The sequence below is a fragment of the Colobus angolensis genome, unplaced genomic scaffold (genome assembly GCF_000951035.1).
Source record: "Colobus angolensis palliatus isolate OR3802 unplaced genomic scaffold, Cang.pa_1.0 Scaffold2, whole genome shotgun sequence".
Classification (NCBI taxonomy): domain Eukaryota; kingdom Metazoa; phylum Chordata; class Mammalia; order Primates; family Cercopithecidae; genus Colobus; species Colobus angolensis.
The window spans coordinates 11,775,245-11,793,497 of NW_012115154.1; the positions used below are offsets into that span (position 1 = coordinate 11,775,245).

The window sequence follows — 18,253 nt, forward strand, 5'->3', positions numbered from 1 at the left end:
ACTGCGCCTAGCTTGAACTGTTTCATATGGAGGAGTGAATGGTTTTTAGTAAACAATAATTTCACATTTCTCTGCCTTCACCATCCTTTGACACCTCATCCTGCTTTGTATGATATCTTATTGTCGTTTATATATCTATATCTTGTCTTCTCACTAGGTGGGCATTCCTTGAGAATAGAGTCTATGAATTCTATATACCCAGAGTGCCTTGTTATAGGTGTCTACTAGATATTAAATGAATTCTTTCCTAGTGTTTGAATTAGTGTAATTAAGAAAAATTATGTGGGGCCATTTAGAGCCATTAAGATTGTTAGTTCTGATTTCTGATAATCAGAATATCCAAATTTCTCAAATTAGATTAATTCAAATATTTTCCCAAATCTCAGATACCTTCCACGTTCTACAGCAGAGGCTCTTTATTAGAGGAGGGGCACAGCCAAGAAGTGAGGGGCAAGGTTTTCATAATAATGACTGAGACCTAACAGTAGAATTCATCTCCATAATACTGCTGCAATGTCATGGCCTTAAAACTTAATAAAAATGTTAATTATAGTAGCAGAATTTCCATAATCATATAAAAGAACCTTCTCAGGAAAAGTCGGCATTTTGTTTTTATCCTAGCAGGGTTTTTTGGGTTTTTTTTTTTTAGACAAAATCTTGCTCTTGTTGTCCAGGCTGGAGTGCAGTGGTGCGATCTCAGGTCACTGCAACCTCTGCCTCCTGGGTTCAAGCGATTCTCCTGCCTCAGTCTCCTGAGTAGCTGGGATTACAGGCGCCTGCCACCACGCCCAGCTAATTTTTGTATTTTCAGTAGAGATGGGGTTTCACCATGTTGGCCAAAGCTGGTCTCGAACTCCTGACCTCAGGAGACCCGCCCACCTCGGCCTTCCAAAGTGCTGGGATTACAGGCGTGAGCCACCGCGCCTGGCCCAGGTTTTTTAAGTGATGAAATGTCAGATACAAAAGGGAGAGTTCCTTTGTTTCCCTTCTTCCAGGGAGAGATATAATGTTTGTATTGCTTATAGAGTTCTTTCAAAGCGTGATTCACGTCTCAGCTTATTTAAATGGCTTCTCATGTTTCTTTTTATTTGGACAGCGTTGGTTAGCCTACTTAATTATCAGCTCACCTATCTGAAATCTATATAAGGCCTCATCAAAATAAGTACAAATTAGCCCAATTAGTGCTCTACCAATTGGAATTGGCCCCGTACCTGCTAAATGGATGAAATAAAAGGGATTGAGTGAGGTTAATCTTGCAGGATTCTTAAAATGAGTTTGTAGGAAGCTGAGAAAGATGTGGGGACGGGGGGCGGGGAGGCGCTTCTCCTGTTCATTCTCAGGGGTGCGGAGCGCGGTGGTGCGGGAGGGCTTGGAGGGGTTGCTCAGGCAGGGCGTGGATTTCCCTCAGATTCAATGATCCTGCTGGGCTCGGTGGAGCGGTCGGAACTGCAGGCCCTCCTGCAGCGCCACCTGTGTCCGGAGCGCAGGCTGCGCGCGGCCCAGGAGATGGCGCGGAAGTTGTCGGAGCTGCCTTACGACGGGAAGGCGCGGCTGGCTGGGGAGGGGCTCCCCGGCGCGCCTCCAGGCCGGCCCGAGTCCTTCGCCTTTGTGGATGAGGATGAAGACGAAGACCTCTCTGTGAAGAGCGAGGTAACCGCGCCAGGAAGGGCCAGGGAGTGGGATAGATCAGGGGCAAAAGGAAAAGCGTCGTGTGGGCTGGGCTGGGCTTGGGACAGGGTAGTTTCCCTGAAAGTAGTGGGAAGAGGGAGGGGAGAGGCTGGTAACTGAGAAAGCCAGAAATTCTGGGTCAGGTACCAAAGAGATCAGTGCCTCTGGGTCCAGGGACTAAAGAAGATAAGGTTGCAGACGATGGTCTCCTCGACAATTCAAAGGGATATAGGAATTTCTGAACTGCGGGGAAGAATAGAGTTCGCTTTCCCAGAACATCCACCGACACCAGGCAGTGAAGGCCCACCCAGACAGTCTCTGCTTCCAGGCTGAGACTTCTTACTCTTCCTTACAGCTTCCTCCTTCCCTTCCTCTCCACCCCTCTACTACTGCCCCTCTGTCCCCAGAAGAGCCCAATGGGCCTCTGCCTGGCCACAAACAGCAGCCGGAAGCACCAGAGCCTGAAGGTGATGCTCTTCCCTCATGCACCCCAACTCATGCCTTGTGGGTTATCTCTGGTCACTTGGACCTGACCTTGACCTGCATGCAACTCCTATATGGTGTGGGGTCGGGGGTGAGGCTGGGGGATTGAAGGAGGAAAGGGTTCTTATTCATCAATTCTCCTTGTTACTGTCCCAGGGAGTGGGAGCAGAGGGTGATTTAGGACGGTGGAAGAGAGGGTGAGGTACCTGGGAAGTGCAGCTCTTTGGAGGCAAGTGTCAGGCACTGAGTGGGGCCCCTGGCCGTTTCCTGTTGCTTTGTGTCCATTTCCATCCACTCACCTTTCCTCTCAGGTCAAAGAGACTCCATCTTCCAGTCCCTGCTTCACTGCCTGCTGGGCAGAGCTCGCCCTCCAAAGAAGAAAGCAACCCAGGTGAGGAGATGTGTTTGGGATGCAGGGGAAAGGGAGCCTACCCTTGAAGAGTGAGAAACCCATGGTTCTTAAAGCAGGAAGGCAGAGACCCCACCAAGGAGGAGGAGTTTAATCATATGGAAGGGATGATTAACGGAAAGGAGGCATCGGTGGTCCTGGACAGGGAGGGATGGCTATTGTTTCATTGGGAACCATATGAACCATGGGAAGAAAAGGGAAAGAACTTGCACCTGTGTTTTTCTTCTCTAGGATTCCACAGATTTAGTGGATAACATGCCACCTGAAGAGGTGAGTAAGGGAAACCAAAACCTGGGGTAGATTGTTCTGTCAAATGAAGATATTGCTAATTTGTTTCTACCGTCTTTATTGTGTTGTCATGAAATAGAATGTGATCTAGATGGGAAGTATTTTGACAGGATGGAAATAAGGATGATTATGGAGAGATTAATGAGTGTGTGATGGGACATGGAGGTGTTCTCGGAGGGACACGTTATTTCAGGAGAAAAACTTTGAGCCTCCATGAGTAAATGGGGCCATGGTGCTAAGATGAGCCCCAGATCTTTTAGAGATTATGGACTTTCTGGATCAGGCAAAGCTTTAATGGAGGTAAAATGTCACCAGGAGGCTGGCACTAAAACAGCAACATGGGAGAAGAACATCAAAACTAAAATGGGAGGCTGGGCGTGGTGGCTCACGCCTGTAATCCCAGCACTTTGGGAGGCCAAGGCAGGCAGATGACTTGAGGTCAGGAGTTTGAGACCAACCTGGCCAACATGGTGAAACCGCATTTCTACTAAAAATACAAAAACTAGCCGGGCATGATGGCACACGCCTGTAATCCCAGGTACTTGGGAGGCTGAGGCACAAAAATCACTTGAACCTGGGAGGCGGAGGTTGCAGTGAGGTGAGATCGCACCACTGCACTCCAACCTGAGTGACAGAGCCAGACTCCACTTCAAAAACAAAACAAAACAAAACAAGAAAAGAGAAGAAAAGAACAGAAAAAGGGAAAAAAAAAAAAAAAAATGAGGAGATCTGCCCCTGGTGGAGGTTACTGTGCTGGATTGATCAGGGCCCTGAGACAGTGAACAACTGGAAAATGCTAGGCATTGCTACTGGGAAGAATTGAAAAAGGAAGAAAATAATGACCATGGTGCCTCATGGGGACAAACAAATGCCTACTTTCCTAAAAGAGGTGGTTATCCAGTCTTCAAGAGAGAAATGTCAAGCATTCTGAATGCACTTGGCTGTGAGGAGGGAACAGAATGTGGAATAGTGATTGGAAGCAGGCAGCTGAACGGTCCAGATCAGAACATACTGAGGGGTTATGGAGGAACAACAACAAAAAATCCATTGGCAACTATTCCATATGGTAAAAGAATGCACAGTTTGCTGCAAATGCTGAAAATGTAAAGCTTGTAAAGTATGAAGCTGACAAAAAAACACAGCAGATATGATTTTTAAATAAATATCTTATTGGATATCCGGAATATATATGTGCTGACAATGAAAAGCATTACAGGGTTGGAGGAGGGTGTTGTGAGTGACAAGAGAGAAGGAAAACCTTCCCCACCCCTCAAAACACACACACTTCTGACAAATGACTTGTGAAAAACTCAAATAGATGATCACAGAGGGAAAGGAACAACTATTCCTTCTGCCCACAAGCAGAAATCAGAAAGGCCACAATTGCAATTAAGGAGTACTTTGTTAGGTTGCTCAAACCAATAATAATAAGCTTTTCTTTTTTTCTTTTTTTTTTATTTAATGCTCCAAAGATTGAAAACCAGCTAGTTTATCAGTGTGGCTATCAAATGACCACTGGAAATAAAGTGCAGCCAGGGATTAAAAATAAGACAGACCATCATTTCTAGCTTATGTCTTTCCCAGAGAGGACTTCAAGGAGCTACCAACTCCCATGTGACCCACTGAGACATTTTAGAGGGATAAGATCCAATAGGAGTTGAAATTCAGGATATTTTGAACACAATTTTCAGACCAGATGATACCCTTGACAATATCAAGATGTTGATACTGACCAAAAAACAGTATGGGGGCAGTATGGGAATATTGAAAGATTCAATTATATGTTGCCAGAAGTCCCTACTAGGATTTGTTTAATTCTGCATACTCTGGAGTACACACAGAGCTCTGTTTCTAACTGGTACCGAGCTTATTCAAGTAGTGGAACACATCAGCCTCAACAGCAACGTGCTGCATCCCGTGGGCAAAAGCTGGAGATGTACCTGGAATACAAACAGCAGTCAAAGTTAGAAGCCCAGCTCCACCAATTACTGACTGTGTAATCCTGGGCAAATGACTTCCACACTGTGCCTCTGTTTCCTCATCTATAAAGTGAAGATAATGATAGGGTTATTGGAGAAGATTAAATGAGCTAAGACGGGTACGGCAATTAGAATAATGCTTGGCAAAGAGGATGTACTTGATAATCATTCACTGAAAATGTTGGCGTGTTATTTTTAAGGAAAGGCAAAAATGGAACGTAAGGCCACAGATAATCATAGAAAAGACCAAGAGGACGGGATGGACCAAACCATTTGGCAAGGTCTAGCCCCCATCCTATACCTAAATCTTCTCTACAACACACCTGCTAAGTGGTCATCCATCCTATGCTGTGTAACTCTGTGTAATCCATTAGTCAGGAAGATAAGAGTATAGAGGAGGCATGATTATAATCCAGAAATATCAGGACAGGACAGGTGGAGTGAGCGTCACTATGGGCTACACACTAGATCCTAAATCTATATAATGCCCTTTGGTGATGTTCTCTGAAGTCTGAGAGGTGTAGATTTGGACAAATAGGAAAACAGAGTTCTAGATCATTCAGAGGGTACTGACTGAAAAGAGATTTTAGAAATTTTAGAAAAATGTTTGAGAGCCAGATATGTAATGGATTATTTGGACTCTTGGGAATTTTGGTGTGCATATCTAAAGTCAAGAGGATGGTTGGCCTTTGTGCCTTAATTCTTCTGTCATAGACAAAAACAAACAAACAAAAACCGGCTTTGCTCAAGTCAACTAAGTGCCATGAGGTCCAGTATAGCTCTTCCGTTTCAACAAGTGCTCACCATGGTTCCCTGCATGAGAGGTGATGTGCTAGTTTCTTCACAATATACAGCAGCCAATACCACATAACACTCAAGACAAGTGCAAAGGTAAGACAAATGCCAATACAGCAGGAAGTATGGCCAATGTCACTTCTGAAAAGGTGAGACCAGCTAATACTATGAGAATTAAAAAAGGGGAGAAGCACGTCTGATTGGGAGAGTCAGGAAATACATACACTGCAGGGACAGGGTAGGGCAGGTAAAGGAACTCCAGATGGTCAGAACAGCAAAGACAAAGGGGAAGGCGTGTTTGAAGAGCAGAAAGCAGTCGGGTTTGATTGGAGCCCCATGTCTTGTAGTAGTAGTGGAAAATAGATGGGAAAGATAGGTTGGGAATAACAAATGTTTGGGATGCCAGGGGATGGGAGAGTTGGGGCCTAGAACAGGGAAGGATGTTCTGGGTACCTGGAGGTTGCAGGGTAGGTTGGGGGTTCCTGATGAGGAAGGGCAGAGAGGCTCTGTCCCCGGGAAGAAGGAGGAGGGCCTCTGATCTGGGGGATCTGTGATCAGTTCTTGCGTGTTTCCAGATTCTGGGCAGGGACTAGGAGGGCTGTTTGGGATCAAAATCAGGTATCTGGGGTGAAAGGAGGCTCCGTGATTTTCGTGACTTTCATCCTCTGGCTGACAGATTGAGGCCTGGGAGCAGGAGCAGCTGAGCCAACCTGTCTGTTTTGATTCCTGCTGTATTGACCAGTCTCCCTTCCAGCTGGTGGAGCAGACAACCCTGCACAAGGTGAGTTCTTTGCTGACTGCTCAGGGCTGCGGGGAAGGCAGGAGAGCTGTGAGGCAAGGAACATGCACTGACCTGTGCTCTTCGTCCTCAGACTCACACCCTGTTCTCACTCCTTGGCCTCCACCTCGCTTATGTGACCAGCATGGGGAAGCTCAGGGGCGTCTTGGCCCTGGAGGAGGTAATCACGATGTGTGTCCCATTTGAGCAGCAGGAGGGAGGCTGGGCACAGGATAAGGGGATACAGGGAGGACAGAGGGGATATTAGCATCTCAGAAGTCCCCTCAGATTCCCTTCTCTATTTCTTTTTTTTTTTTTTTTTTTTTTTTGAGACAGAGTTTCACTCTTGTCACCCAGGCTGGAGTGCAGTGGTGTGATCTCAGCTCACTGCAATCTCTGCCTCCCAGGTTCAAGTGATTCTCCTGCCTCAGCCTCCTGAGTAGCTGGGATTACAGGCACCTGCCACCACACCTGGCTAATTTTTTGTATTTTTAGTAGAGATGGGGTTTCACCATGTTGGGCAGGCTGGTCTCGAACTCCTGACCTCAGGTGATCTGCCCGGCTCGGCTTCCCAAAGTGCTGCGATTCCAGAGGTGAGCCACCAGGACCCGGCTCCCCTCTCTATTTCTTATGCAGAGATTGGAGGGGTAGAGGAAGCAGCCAGCCGAGGTAGAGGAGACTACAAAGCCTGTTATGGCCACAGCCCTGAAGGGAATGGAATTCTCCACCCCAGATGGGGCCCATGTGATCTTCCGTAGATAGTGTGGGTTTGAGATGGGGTTCCAGGCATGAGTCACTGTTTCTCGGGGATGTGCTTTGGGGAAAGCTGTGGAAATAGGGCAGTGGGGGGATGTGGCTGCAGGTGGTCACTAGGAAGGAAGAGGTCACCCAAGGGTCTGAGTCTGGGCAGGCGGGTCTTTTGTCACGCCCCTTTTCTTGTCCTTTTTCTGTCTTCTTTCTCTGATTGTTCCTTATTGTCTGTTTCTCTTTCTCCCCCTTTTGCCACTCTGCATCTGTCCTGTTCTTTTCTGTTTGTCTCTCACTGCCCCCATCTTTTTTCTTTTTCCAACTTTTTACCCTCTTTTCCTTTCCCACTGCTCTTCAGCTACAGAAGGCCATTGAGGGGCACACCAAGTCTGGGGTGCAGCTCCGCCCTCCCCTTGCCAGCTTCCGGAACACGACTTCAACTCGAAAGAGTCCCGGGGGACCCCCACCTTCTGCAGAGAACTGGAACCTGCCTGAGGATAGGCCTGGGGCCACTGGAGCAGGGGATGTGACTGCTGCCTCCCCAGAGACCCCTGTGCCACCCCCTTCCCCAGAGCACCCCCTCTCCCTGGCCCCAGGCAAGGTAGAGGGTGAGCTGGAGGAGCTGGAACTGGTGGAGAGTCCAGGGCTGGAAGAGGAGCTGGCTGACATCTTGCAGGGCCCCAGCCTGCGATCCACAGACGAGGAGGATGAGGATGAACTGATCCTTTGACCCCCTCCCACAACCTCCTCATAAAGACTGTCCAGAGGCCCAGTCTGAGGGTGAACTTGTGTGGGGCAGGGTGCATCCTGAATGTGGCGAGGTCATGCCACATTCCATGCCTCTTTCAGGAATTTTTTAATGTGATAGTGATAGTCTTAAAGGAGGAATCAGCATTTAGACAGGGAGGAGCCTTGGTCAATTATTTTGACTATTCTCCCCATTCCCAGCCAGGCAGGTGGCCCTAACCCTAGCAAAGCACCCCTCATATTCCATGGGGCTTCCTGAGTGTTCCTGGTATGCAGGAAGGGAATCCCCTGCCTCTCTCTGCCTCCCGCCTCCCCCCAACAATTCCCCAGTGCTCTCGTCCCAGTACTGTGATATCTGTGCCTCAGTGTCTACAAGAGGTGGGGTGCGGGGAGGCCCAGAATGACTGTGGCCCTGTAAGTGCCATGTTGGAGGAGGGGATGGGACCATCCTATGGCCTCAGGCACTGACCACCCCAGAATGTGCCTCCAGGCCAGCCACAGACGCTTCTCTTGGAGCCCTGCGCTGGCCCACACCCGCTCCTGCAATCTGCCTCTGACCCCGACGCATCTCCAGGCCAGGCCGTGACTAGGGCACTGAGAGAAGCAGATGCCCTGTTGCCCAACAATCGTGCCCCCATGGTGTCCGCTGACTCCCTCTGGCAGAAAACCTTCTATTCCACAGCACAGCTTCCTCGCCCTCCAGTGTCCAGGTTACTCCCTAGGAAACACATCCTCCATCTCTCCACTGTAGTTATTGACTTGTCCTGCCAAAGGTCAGCTCTGCCCTGGAGCTGCTCTAGCCAGGGCCTCTCCTGCCAAGAATCAGGGCTCAGAGCAGCTAGGTCACTGGGTCACTCAGACACCAGCCCCCTCTTAGACTGGTTCTTCAGATGCCTCTCCTAGGGGTGGAGAGTTAGGAGCTAAGTGTCAAGATGACAGGGCTCTTGAGTGCTGCCCGCACTTGGGACAGTCACATCTTCACCCTCCCCAGATCAGCAGCAGGAAGCCTGGCTGTGCACTTCATTAGCGCGCTTTCTCTACAAAGGGAGGCCAGGTGTTGTGAGCATCCCCAAACCCTTGCTCCGTACCCAAGGTTTTTCTCCCCAACCTTGCCATCCCGTATGCCTTGCTTAATTCTGCCATTGTGCCCCCACTCCGACATTCTCCTCCTTTGCCTCCCCTGTTCCCAGTCTCCTCCATCCCCCAAATAAGACAGTCACAGTCAGAGGATGCCACCATGTTCTGTTTAGTGTCATTGAACACAGCCTGTAACCTTCTCCAGCATCACATCCCTCCCACTTCCCAGGCCAAGAGAGACGCTGAGGCCTGGGTAGGGGACTGGCAGTGGGCATTTGAGCCCATGCCCTTGTGTACATAATCTATAGTATTTATATATATTGATATAGAATTCTCTCTGTAATATATGTCATAGAATCTCTCTTGGGCCTGGGGTGGGAATGTCACATTAAGAAAACATGCTAAGACTGGCCATAAAAATGGATATTTCCCAGACCTGGAAGATGGTGTGTGGGATGTATAGGTGAGGTCGAGGAGAAGATACTAAACTCATTCCCCAGGATCCCCGCTTCAACACGAGGACAAGAAAGAAGGTGTGTGGGGATGGAGGGGGCAATGGAGGGGAGGAATGGAAGATTTGGATTTTCATTTAATAAAGTCATTTGAAAATGAAAGTGCACCCCCCCCCAAAAAAAAAGAAAATCATTTAGCAAGAGCAGTTTCATTCACAAGAATATAAAAACAGCCCTGTTCCAGGACTGCTGTAAAACGTGCTGCACAGCCTTAACCCCAAAGGAAAAGCCACCCTTTCCCACCCCGCAACAGCCTCTTCCTGCACATGCCCCTCCCCACCCCCTGAAATAGGCGATAAGCAACCCCCATGCACCCTGCCCCCAGCACCAGAAGAGTCCTAAGATGGTCCCAGGCCAGCTCCTCAGTCTCTCTCTTCAGAGCGGGTGGGAGCTCCTTGCAGAAGACAGACCCCCACCTGACTTCTGTCTGCAGCAATATGCCAGCACCCTGGGGACACCAGGTTCATGTATGAACCCAGCTAGAGTCCTTCAGACCTTTAGTCATCTTTTGTCAGGGACCATGTGGCTTCCTTGGGAAAGGGAAGGAGGAACGAAAGCTGCTGTGATCTACCTTTCCTAACTCCCCCGGGCCTGAGCAAAAAGGAACTGTAACGAATGAACGCACTCAGTGGGTGAGATGTCCACTGTGGTCTGGGGGGATAATATGGGCACTGAGAGGATGAGATCACAGGAAGAGGTGATGTGGGAATAGCGCACATTGGAGAAGGTGAGGAACCAGGGACCCCGAGGAAGGAAGGTCACATGAACATGCAAAACCCCAGAGCTTGCAGCAGGAGATGGGTGGGGAACAGCTGCCAGGGCGGGCATGCTAGACCACCTCTCAGAGTTCCTGGAAATGAGGTCCTGGGACACGGAGTTAGCACATGTTAGCAAGCGCAAGAGGACTCTTCCCCTGTACAGGCAGGATTCAGTTAGATGACTGCACCTGCCTTGGCTCACCTTGCCTAAGCCCACGTTTCCTCCAAAAACCATCCTCAGGCTAACCATTGTCCCCCTTCCAGAGAAGACACGGAACCCCCTGCCCTGCTCGCATCCCAGGAGTGTGTGTAGGAGAGTATGAACTTGATGGCAGAACAGGATCATAGATGGACAGAAACACCCCAACTCTCAACTTCCTCATTATAAAATAATAAGTTCCGGGACCTGGGGGTGAGGGCACAGTTTGTGCCCAGGGTTGGGAGAAGACGACAGTGCTCCCTTCCAGCAGGGGATGCAAGTGGTAGAACTCCTGACAGAGTGTGGGTAGGACACAAGCCTGGGAGCTGGAGCCTTGGAAGGGCGTGAAGAAAGAAGGAGATAGGGCAGTGAGCCTCTTAGGCCTCTCTCTCCTACCCAAACTCTGCCTGCGCCAAGGGCTGGGGAGGGACTACCCTGGCAGTGGCAGGGCCAAGTGCTCTCCAGCCCCACAGCGCCGCTGCTTCGCTCCGCCCATCCTCTGCCTGTGCTCTTACAGTAGTGCTGGGGTGCATATGCTGCTCAGTCCCCACCAGCATGGATGCCAAGTGTGGGAGGGCAAGCTTGTGTCTCACCATACACCATCCTGGAAGGAAGAATCCGTGAATTTTCCTGTCTTCCTCCGGTAGGAGGCCTGGGGAGGCAGGGAGGACAGCTGTGAAGCTGTTTGGGAGTCCTGGGAGGAGCTGAAGAAGGGGCAGAAGGTGCCGAGTGCCCACCCTGGCCCTCAGCTGCAACCCTGACTGGCTGAGGGAGTGACAGCACCGGACTCCTCCCTCCACCCCACTCAACCCTGAGTGCCCAAGAAGTTATAAAAATGTAGAAAAGGCAAAGAGAAAAGTGTAAACAGCTTCAGAGGACAGGGGTGGATAGGGGGAGACAGCCCTCATGCTCCCCCCGCTGTTGGCGACACCTGCATCCTGCGTTGGTGTATCCAAGACGGGTGTCCCCGCACCCTCCTCAGGGCCAGGCTCCGGGAGCAGGGATGGAAGAAAGCTGAAAGGGAAGCAAGAGCTGGAGCAGCCAGCCCCAGCTGGGTCTTTTCCCAGATCCTTAGGATCCTCCTTTCAGCCATGGGATATTCAAGATCCCAGAGCAAGGGGCTGTGTTTGTTCTTGGTCTCCTCAGTGACTCTCTTGTCTCTGGGCAGGCCTTGATAGCAAGAACCATGTCTGTGCCCCCTGTAGATCTCAGCTGCCACGTCCACCTCCTCCTCGACTCCTGATCTCAGAAGCCAAATGACCCGCTGAGGCAGCCTCTCCACCCTCCACATGGATGTGCCCTTCAGGCAGCCTCCCCTGCGCCTGTCCAGCCATGTCCAACAGCCCCTAAGGTCTGTTCTCTCAGTAAGGATGAGCTGGGGCCACAGCCAGAGAAAACAGAGTTGGGAAAAGCAAGAGTGAAATGGAGAAAGGAGGCATTCAGACAGCACAGTTACGGCTCCTGGAAGACGAAATCGGGGAGTGAAGAACTGAGATCCAGTCTTGAGCACAGCTGCACTGCCCCCGTCCTCAGGGTGCACACACTGGAGGCTTTGTCAGCACAAACCCAGAAGCCCGCAGCCCAGGTCCTTCTCCACAGCCACATCAAGCTCATGGCCATCTAGTTGCCCAGGTCTCAGTTCCCAGGCCTGTGGGTTTCTAGAGTGTAAGCCTGGATAAAATCCCATCCTAGTCCTCCATTTCCGGGAGAGGACTGGAAGCTCCTGGGTTCCCCAATGTTGTCTGCCCAGTTTCAGCTGTACTGCTGGGGGGAGGGAATGTATGGGTCACAGCCATGGCCCTCAGGTGGGAGTGGAAGGCAGGGCATTGGGGGAGGAAGCTAGTTGTTGGTCTCGCCTTCCTCCTCATCAAATGACTGCACACCTGAGGATGTGACGTCAGACACCTTCCGGCTGAGAGCGGTAGACATCTCAGGGTCTTCTCTTGGGGAAAGTGACTCCAGATCCCGGCATCCTGCATCCTCTTCCTCCTCAGGGGCCAATGGCATCTTTTCCTCCTCGGCAGGGCCTCTTGCCAGGTCCACCGCACCTACCCCTGGAGCCCAGTCAGTGTCTCCCCCCATCAAAGGTGGAGGCTCCAGAGCAGAGTATCCTGAAGCCGGTTGGGAAGGTCCCATTTCATGCAAGCTGGGTTGTGAGTCATCAAATGCAGGCCCAAGATAGGATCCTGTGGCTGGAGAGGCAATGAGGGACTGGTCGCTGGCTTCCCAGGCATCTGACGACCCCAGACAGTACATACCCTGGGACACGTAAGAGTGAGGCCATCCATCCATGGGGGCTTGAGCCAGGGCATCTGGAAAAAGAATCCTGGGGATCAGTGGAGTCACAAAATGTCAAGGGCAGGAACGACAGCACAGACAGCACAAGAGACAGCTAAGAGACAGCACAGAGAACCGGGAGTAAGACACAAAGCCCACAGGGAGGAGGGAGGACAATGGGAAAGCCGAGATGGACAAGGAAGTCTTAAAAGAATGGAGCTGAGTGGAGGCAGCTGAGATAGTTGGGGAGGCCTTTCAGGCTCCAGAGGTTGGATTCTGGAACATCTCTCACCCTGACTCTCCATCAATTCCTGGTAGTTGTCACTGTAGTTACAACCCAATGGCTCCTGGGTGGAGTTCACACTCATGTCCTCACCATCCATGGAAGACCAGGCCATGAGTGTGGCCTCAGAGATAGCAAACTGCTCCATGACACCTGCAGGAAGAAATGCAACGACCACAAAATACCTCAGGAACTCCTTAGACACGTGTGTGGGGTAGGAAGACATCTTAGTGCAGCATTGTTCAGTAGAAATACAATGCAAGCCACTTATATCATTTTAAGTTTTCCAGTCACCACATTTAAAATTAAAAAGAAACAGGTTAAATCAATTGAAATAATAGAACTTATTTAATTCGATATATAAAAAGATTTTCATCTCAACATATAATCGAAATAAAAGTCATTAGTGAGATATTTTACATTCTTTTATTTATATGAAACATTTGAGATCCAGCTGGTATTTTACACTTAAAAGCACATCTCCATTCGGAAGAGCCACATAGCAAGTTCTCAATAACCACATGAGGCCAGTGGCTAATGTACTGGAGAGCACAGCCTTTGTGTATGTCCCCAGAGAAGGGAGTATTGTGGGGGACTTCCTAAAAAGTCAGATTTAGGATTCCTAGGGGAAAGAGTTAGGGCTCTTCTAGTGAGATATCCTAAGAGATTCAAATTCGAGATTTCCAGAAATTTATCTTTGGAGGTTTTTAGGAATTGCAATCTAGAGAGTAGATTTCAAGATCAACAGAGACCCCCAAGAGAGCATCATGGGCTTGTGGGTCCACCATGATATAAAACTGGAAGTTCAAAGGATTGGAAGGAAAAGGGGATGGGTAGACTTGAGGATCCCTATTCTAGTCAAATCCATGAGCGCGTTCAAGCTGGTACTGCTCCTGCCCCCCCACCCTACATGTTTGTGACCCTCTTCACTGTTATTTCTCCTCCCACCCATATCACCAACACAACGATACTTCCTTTCTCTTCCAGACCTATCCCTTTCTAGGCATCTTATTTAGAGCTGCACTAGGGCTTGGCCACTCTTGTAGGCACATTGCATGCCTGTTATCAGACCTACACTACTTTCCTGGAATTAAACCTCTTCTGTAGGCCTCCCATCTCCTCACACAGTTCCCTTAATCTTCTAGTGGCTGTCACAAGTAATGAGTCTAGTAGGCGAATTCATGACTCGAAATGCTAAGGGGCAAAGGCTAAAAGAGATCCCCAAGGTCTTTCTTTCTTTCTTTCAAAGACCAAGGCCTGTCCATTTTTTTTTCCTGCACTCGAGAGAGTTCAGGGTTTGGACAGTCTCATGATGAGGAGAGAAGGCATCTGGGATGGGTGAACCCACAAATCCCCATCTAATTCCACTCATTTTCTGAGATGATTATAAAAATATGTTTAAGAGCACTTATTTGAATTAGCACATCAAAATATTTAGAATTAGAGCTGTTTGGGAAATGTGAATCTATGGTCAAAATATGGATGGAGCTAATTCTGCCACAGGGGATGAGGTTGGAGGCCATCCACCTCATCCTGAAAATGTGTCTCTTGAGGCTTTAGGGTACACGTACCTGCTAGAAAACGTGCCTCCTTCTCGCCATCGCTGAGGTCGGAGTAGGCATCCGTATCCCTGCGCACGGCCTCATGGCTGTGTTGTGGCTGAACAGCTGGTGTCTTCCCCCAGCCCTGCCACTCAATCATGTGGGCCACTCGGCCTTGCCCCATGGCTGTGGGCTTTGTCACATGGTCTTTCATGCTCCGTGAGATCCCTACAGGGCCAGACATTTCCCACATCCTCCAGAATATCACACAATACCCATAACCAGACCCTCCCCATTCCTCCCACCGCAACCCCATGAGACTCCATCCCACTGGGGCAGGCTCCCCTAAGGACTCCACAGATAGGGTGGTGGGGGGAATGGCCTGGAAGATGGGAGGCTTGACAGAAGGGTGAATAGGTCAGGGTGTGAGGATGAGGGTCTTCATCAACCTCGAAGGAGCAGGGAGACTGAGCCAAGGAGTCTGTCAGCATTATTTTGTCTGAAGGCATTCCTACATCGGGAGTCTCACCTGAGAACGACGACTTGGCCAGGGCCCCAATGCCATAGGCGTTAGAGTTTCGCTTAAGCTTCGGAAGAATGGAAGTGGTGTCCTCCATGGAGAGCTGGGATGGGAACGTGGGAGGAAGGGCAGAGAAATAAGAAGGTACGGGCGTGCTTTATACTTGGAGAAGGTTCATGGTTTCCAGGAAAAAGCATTTGAGCTAGGGCAGATGATAAGGAAAGCTACTATACCCAAGAGTCCCAAGGAGGGATATACCCCCAGTGCCCTGGAAGGCTGGGGCACAGGTTGAGAGTGTGAGGGCTCACAGTGCCTGTTGGAGCCAAGGAATACCGTGCTCGTTGGAAGGTGCAAGGGAGAAGATAAGGAGGAGGAGTTCGGGAGGATGGGGAGGTCTGGGGGCAGCTGCACTCACGTTGATGCCGTCCCAGGAGAAATCAGTTCGAGTTTGCTGTGAGGAGAGAGGAAAGGGAATGGGCATCCCAGTCACTCGCAGGAATGCAAGGAAGCCCCTTCCTCAGAGGGCCTTCCACGAGTGCGGGATGTGAGGGCTTTCCTGAGGCTGACACCACTGACTGGGTTCTCTGTGTGGACTGCTTGGCATGTGTTGTGAGAAATGTTCTGTGCAAGTGTCAGTCTGAAGGAGTGTTTGGGTCGTTGCCTTGGAATTGAGGAAGTGCAGGCAGCTAGAGACTTGGGGTGGCTGAGTGACGTCTCACCTCAGTCGATGGCCGATGGAGGCTGCTCCCGTGCAGTGAGCTGGTGCTGTCCATGTTGATTTGATCGACATCCTTCAGGCCCTTCCAATCCACTGCAATCACCTCATTCCCTGAGGGGGCCAGAAAGTTAGCTGCCCGCCCTCACTTCCCTGTGCAGCCGAGGTAACACCCTGGGGTCAGCCCTTCACACCCCTCCCTTACCCCAGCTGCCCATTTCCTCTTATATTCCTGCGCTCTCCAAATTCTAGGAGAGACAAGTGGTAAAGCTGAGCCCAAATATCCAGTTTTAGCTCAACCAAGAATAGTTCACTCAGAAAAAGTGATATATGGCCTTATTTGTTGTTGTTTATGTGGAGGGGTCAGAGGTTGGGTTTTATCAGAAAATCAATTCTTATTCTTTCCTGAGCACTCTTGGAGGGTTTCTGTATGGGAGCTGGGCTTTTTCTCTATTACAAGGCTATAGGTAAGGGCAGAACTGCTCTAGTGAAGGGCTTTTCTCTATGCTTAGGGTGGCAGGGATGTGTCTCCCACTGTGGGCCCTTCCTAAGAGTCCGCGGGTCTGACTAACTGGAAGAGGACTTCCTGGGAATTGAGGCAGGAGTTGGATAGCAAGGAGCTGGGTGTTGTCCTCCCAGAAACAGTGCACAGAGAAGCCAAGGATGACCTGGAGGCATTCCACCTGACTGTGGGGAGACAAGTGATGGATTAAAGTGGAGGGAAGGTGGGGAACACAAGGAGAAAAGAGAACTTTTTAAAATAGGAATTAAGAAAATAGGAATTCAAGTCAGAAAGAAGACAGAAGATGGTGGGAGGGGTGGACAGGGTCTGAGGGCTGAGTGGGAAACTGTAGGACTCAGGGGAAGGAGGGTCCTTGTTAGAGCCAGGACAGAGCTCCTGGTGGAGGGAGACTCCTGGCCTGAGGGCAGGGTGATGCTCCGGGAAGTCTTGGGGAAGAACTGCTTGGGTCTTCGTAAAGGGACTATTCAAGCATCAGATGGCTGCCTGAACCATCTGACCATACAGACCCTTTATACTTACGAGGTTTTACAGTTGTGAGTTTAGAGGTCGGCTCCATTTTTGGGAAGGGGAGCATTGAATGGGGCTGGGCACGAGGAGGCGTTCCGCACATCAGCAGGGGTGGGGGAAAGGAAGGGGCTTGTGGTGAACTGGACTGAAGAGGGAGGACCCTCCAAAGTTGGCCTGCTCTTCCCTGGGGCTCCGCGGGGTGGTGACTGGGGGAAAAGAGAAAAGATGGCCCTCGGGACACAGCAGGAATGGGGCAGGCGGAGAAGAGCCTAAGGAGAAGGGAGACACGGGAGGGCAGCGGCGGGGGGAGAGGGGAGCGGGAGGTGGCCTTTGTGGGAGACGGAGAGCTGAGTCAGAGCTGTGGGGGGCAGCGGGGAGGGAGAGAGCCAGGGAGAAGGGGTGAAAGCAGAGGAGGAGGGGGTATCCATGGAAATAAACCGGTCTCAGGGAAATCAGGCTTCTGGAGAGTGAGTTTGTTTGTAATAATAATACAAATTATTTTCTCAGCCTGAGGTCACCAGGAGGTGTAGGCGGGAGAAACTGGGAGTTGGAAAGGGGAAGAATGGGGGAGGGGGTGGGAGAGGGCTGGATGAATTCCTGAGCGGCGAGAGTGGAGTGGATGCCTGGGCGGGGGTCTGGGGAGGTAGCCAGGCAGAAGCTGGAGGGAGAAGGTGGATTAGGAGGCGCCTCTCTTCCCTACCCGCGTCAAAGGTAAATAAAGAGCCTGCCCCGCCCCGCCGGCCCCCGCTGACAGGTGCCGGCGGGTCCCGGGCTGCCGAGGCAGGGCCGGCCCCACCCTCCCGGGCCGCGGGCTCCCGACCCCTCTCAGCGCCTGGAAGCCCCCACCTCCTCCCCGCGTCCCCCAGCCCCTTCCCTCCACCCGGCCCTGGCCCGGTCCCTCCGGGCGTGGAACCCGGGCTCATCCCGCCCCCGCCCCAGAGGGAAAACGCACGTGAACAAAGCGAATCGGAGGCAGGAACGACAGAAAAAGGCAACGGAGAGGGAGAGAGATGGGGCAAAGCACCCGAGCCAGATGGAGGCGGCGGCGGGGGGTGGCGTGGGGGGCGTGCGAAAGAGACTCGGGGCTGGCGCGGAGGCCGGGGGTCTTTCGCGGGGGGCTGCTCCGGAGTGGGGAATGCGAGGAGGCGCTGGGGACGGCGGAGCAGAGGTGGATGGCCTGGAGGGGCAGGGATGAGGGGACCGAGCGTCGGGCCGAGCGTCGGAGGAGAGGAGAGGAGGGCGATGGAGAGGATGGAGAGGACCGCGCCTGCGGGAGGGCGACGGGGAGAACGAACCGAGCCGAGCGGGATGGCAGCCCCGGAGGCGCGAGAGGAGAGCGGGCAGGAAGGAGGGACAGAGGGACCGCGGGCGGACGGAGGGAAAGTGAAGGAGCTAGCAGGGCAAGGCGGGTGCGGAGCGGGGCGCCCGGACGCGCGAGGAGAGAGAT

General features: G+C 51.3%; 2 protein-coding genes across 5 annotated transcripts in view; one reads left to right on the forward strand and one right to left on the reverse strand.

The window, feature by feature from the left end:
* Positions 1–7,916, forward strand: part of CLCN1 (chloride channel, voltage-sensitive 1) — a 37,034-nt gene extending 29,118 nt beyond the window's left edge. Inside the window, exons 17-23 of the mRNA XM_011941375.1 lie at positions 1,409–1,650; positions 2,024–2,135; positions 2,463–2,542; positions 2,792–2,830; positions 6,299–6,403; positions 6,495–6,581; positions 7,506–7,916. Of these exons, the coding sequence (XP_011796765.1) occupies positions 1,409–1,650; positions 2,024–2,135; positions 2,463–2,542; positions 2,792–2,830; positions 6,299–6,403; positions 6,495–6,581; positions 7,506–7,877 (1,037 nt within the window). The 3' untranslated portion in view covers positions 7,878–7,916. The remainder of the gene's footprint in view (positions 1–1,408; positions 1,651–2,023; positions 2,136–2,462; positions 2,543–2,791; positions 2,831–6,298; positions 6,404–6,494; positions 6,582–7,505) is intronic.
* Positions 7,917–9,124: 1,208 nt separating this feature from the next.
* Positions 9,125–17,811, reverse strand: FAM131B (family with sequence similarity 131, member B). 4 transcript variants are annotated; one of them, XM_011941380.1, is made up of 7 exons: positions 17,759–17,811; positions 15,781–15,890; positions 15,477–15,512; positions 15,071–15,164; positions 14,572–14,769; positions 13,010–13,153; positions 9,125–12,752 (listed from the first exon to the last, which is right to left on the reverse strand). In XM_011941380.1, the coding sequence occupies exons 2-7, from the start codon at positions 15,832–15,834 to the stop codon at positions 12,280–12,282; spliced, it is 999 nt and encodes a 332-aa protein (XP_011796770.1). In that variant the 5' UTR covers positions 15,835–15,890; positions 17,759–17,811; the 3' UTR covers positions 9,125–12,279. The 4 variants fall into 4 exon arrangements, with proteins under 4 accessions (XP_011796770.1, XP_011796772.1, XP_011796773.1 ...); XM_011941382.1 differs by lacking the exons at positions 15,781–15,890; positions 17,759–17,811 and adding an exon at positions 15,295–15,374 and having other exon boundaries at positions 15,477–15,496; XM_011941383.1 differs by lacking the exons at positions 15,071–15,164; positions 17,759–17,811.
* Positions 17,812–18,253: the final 442 nt, after the last annotated feature.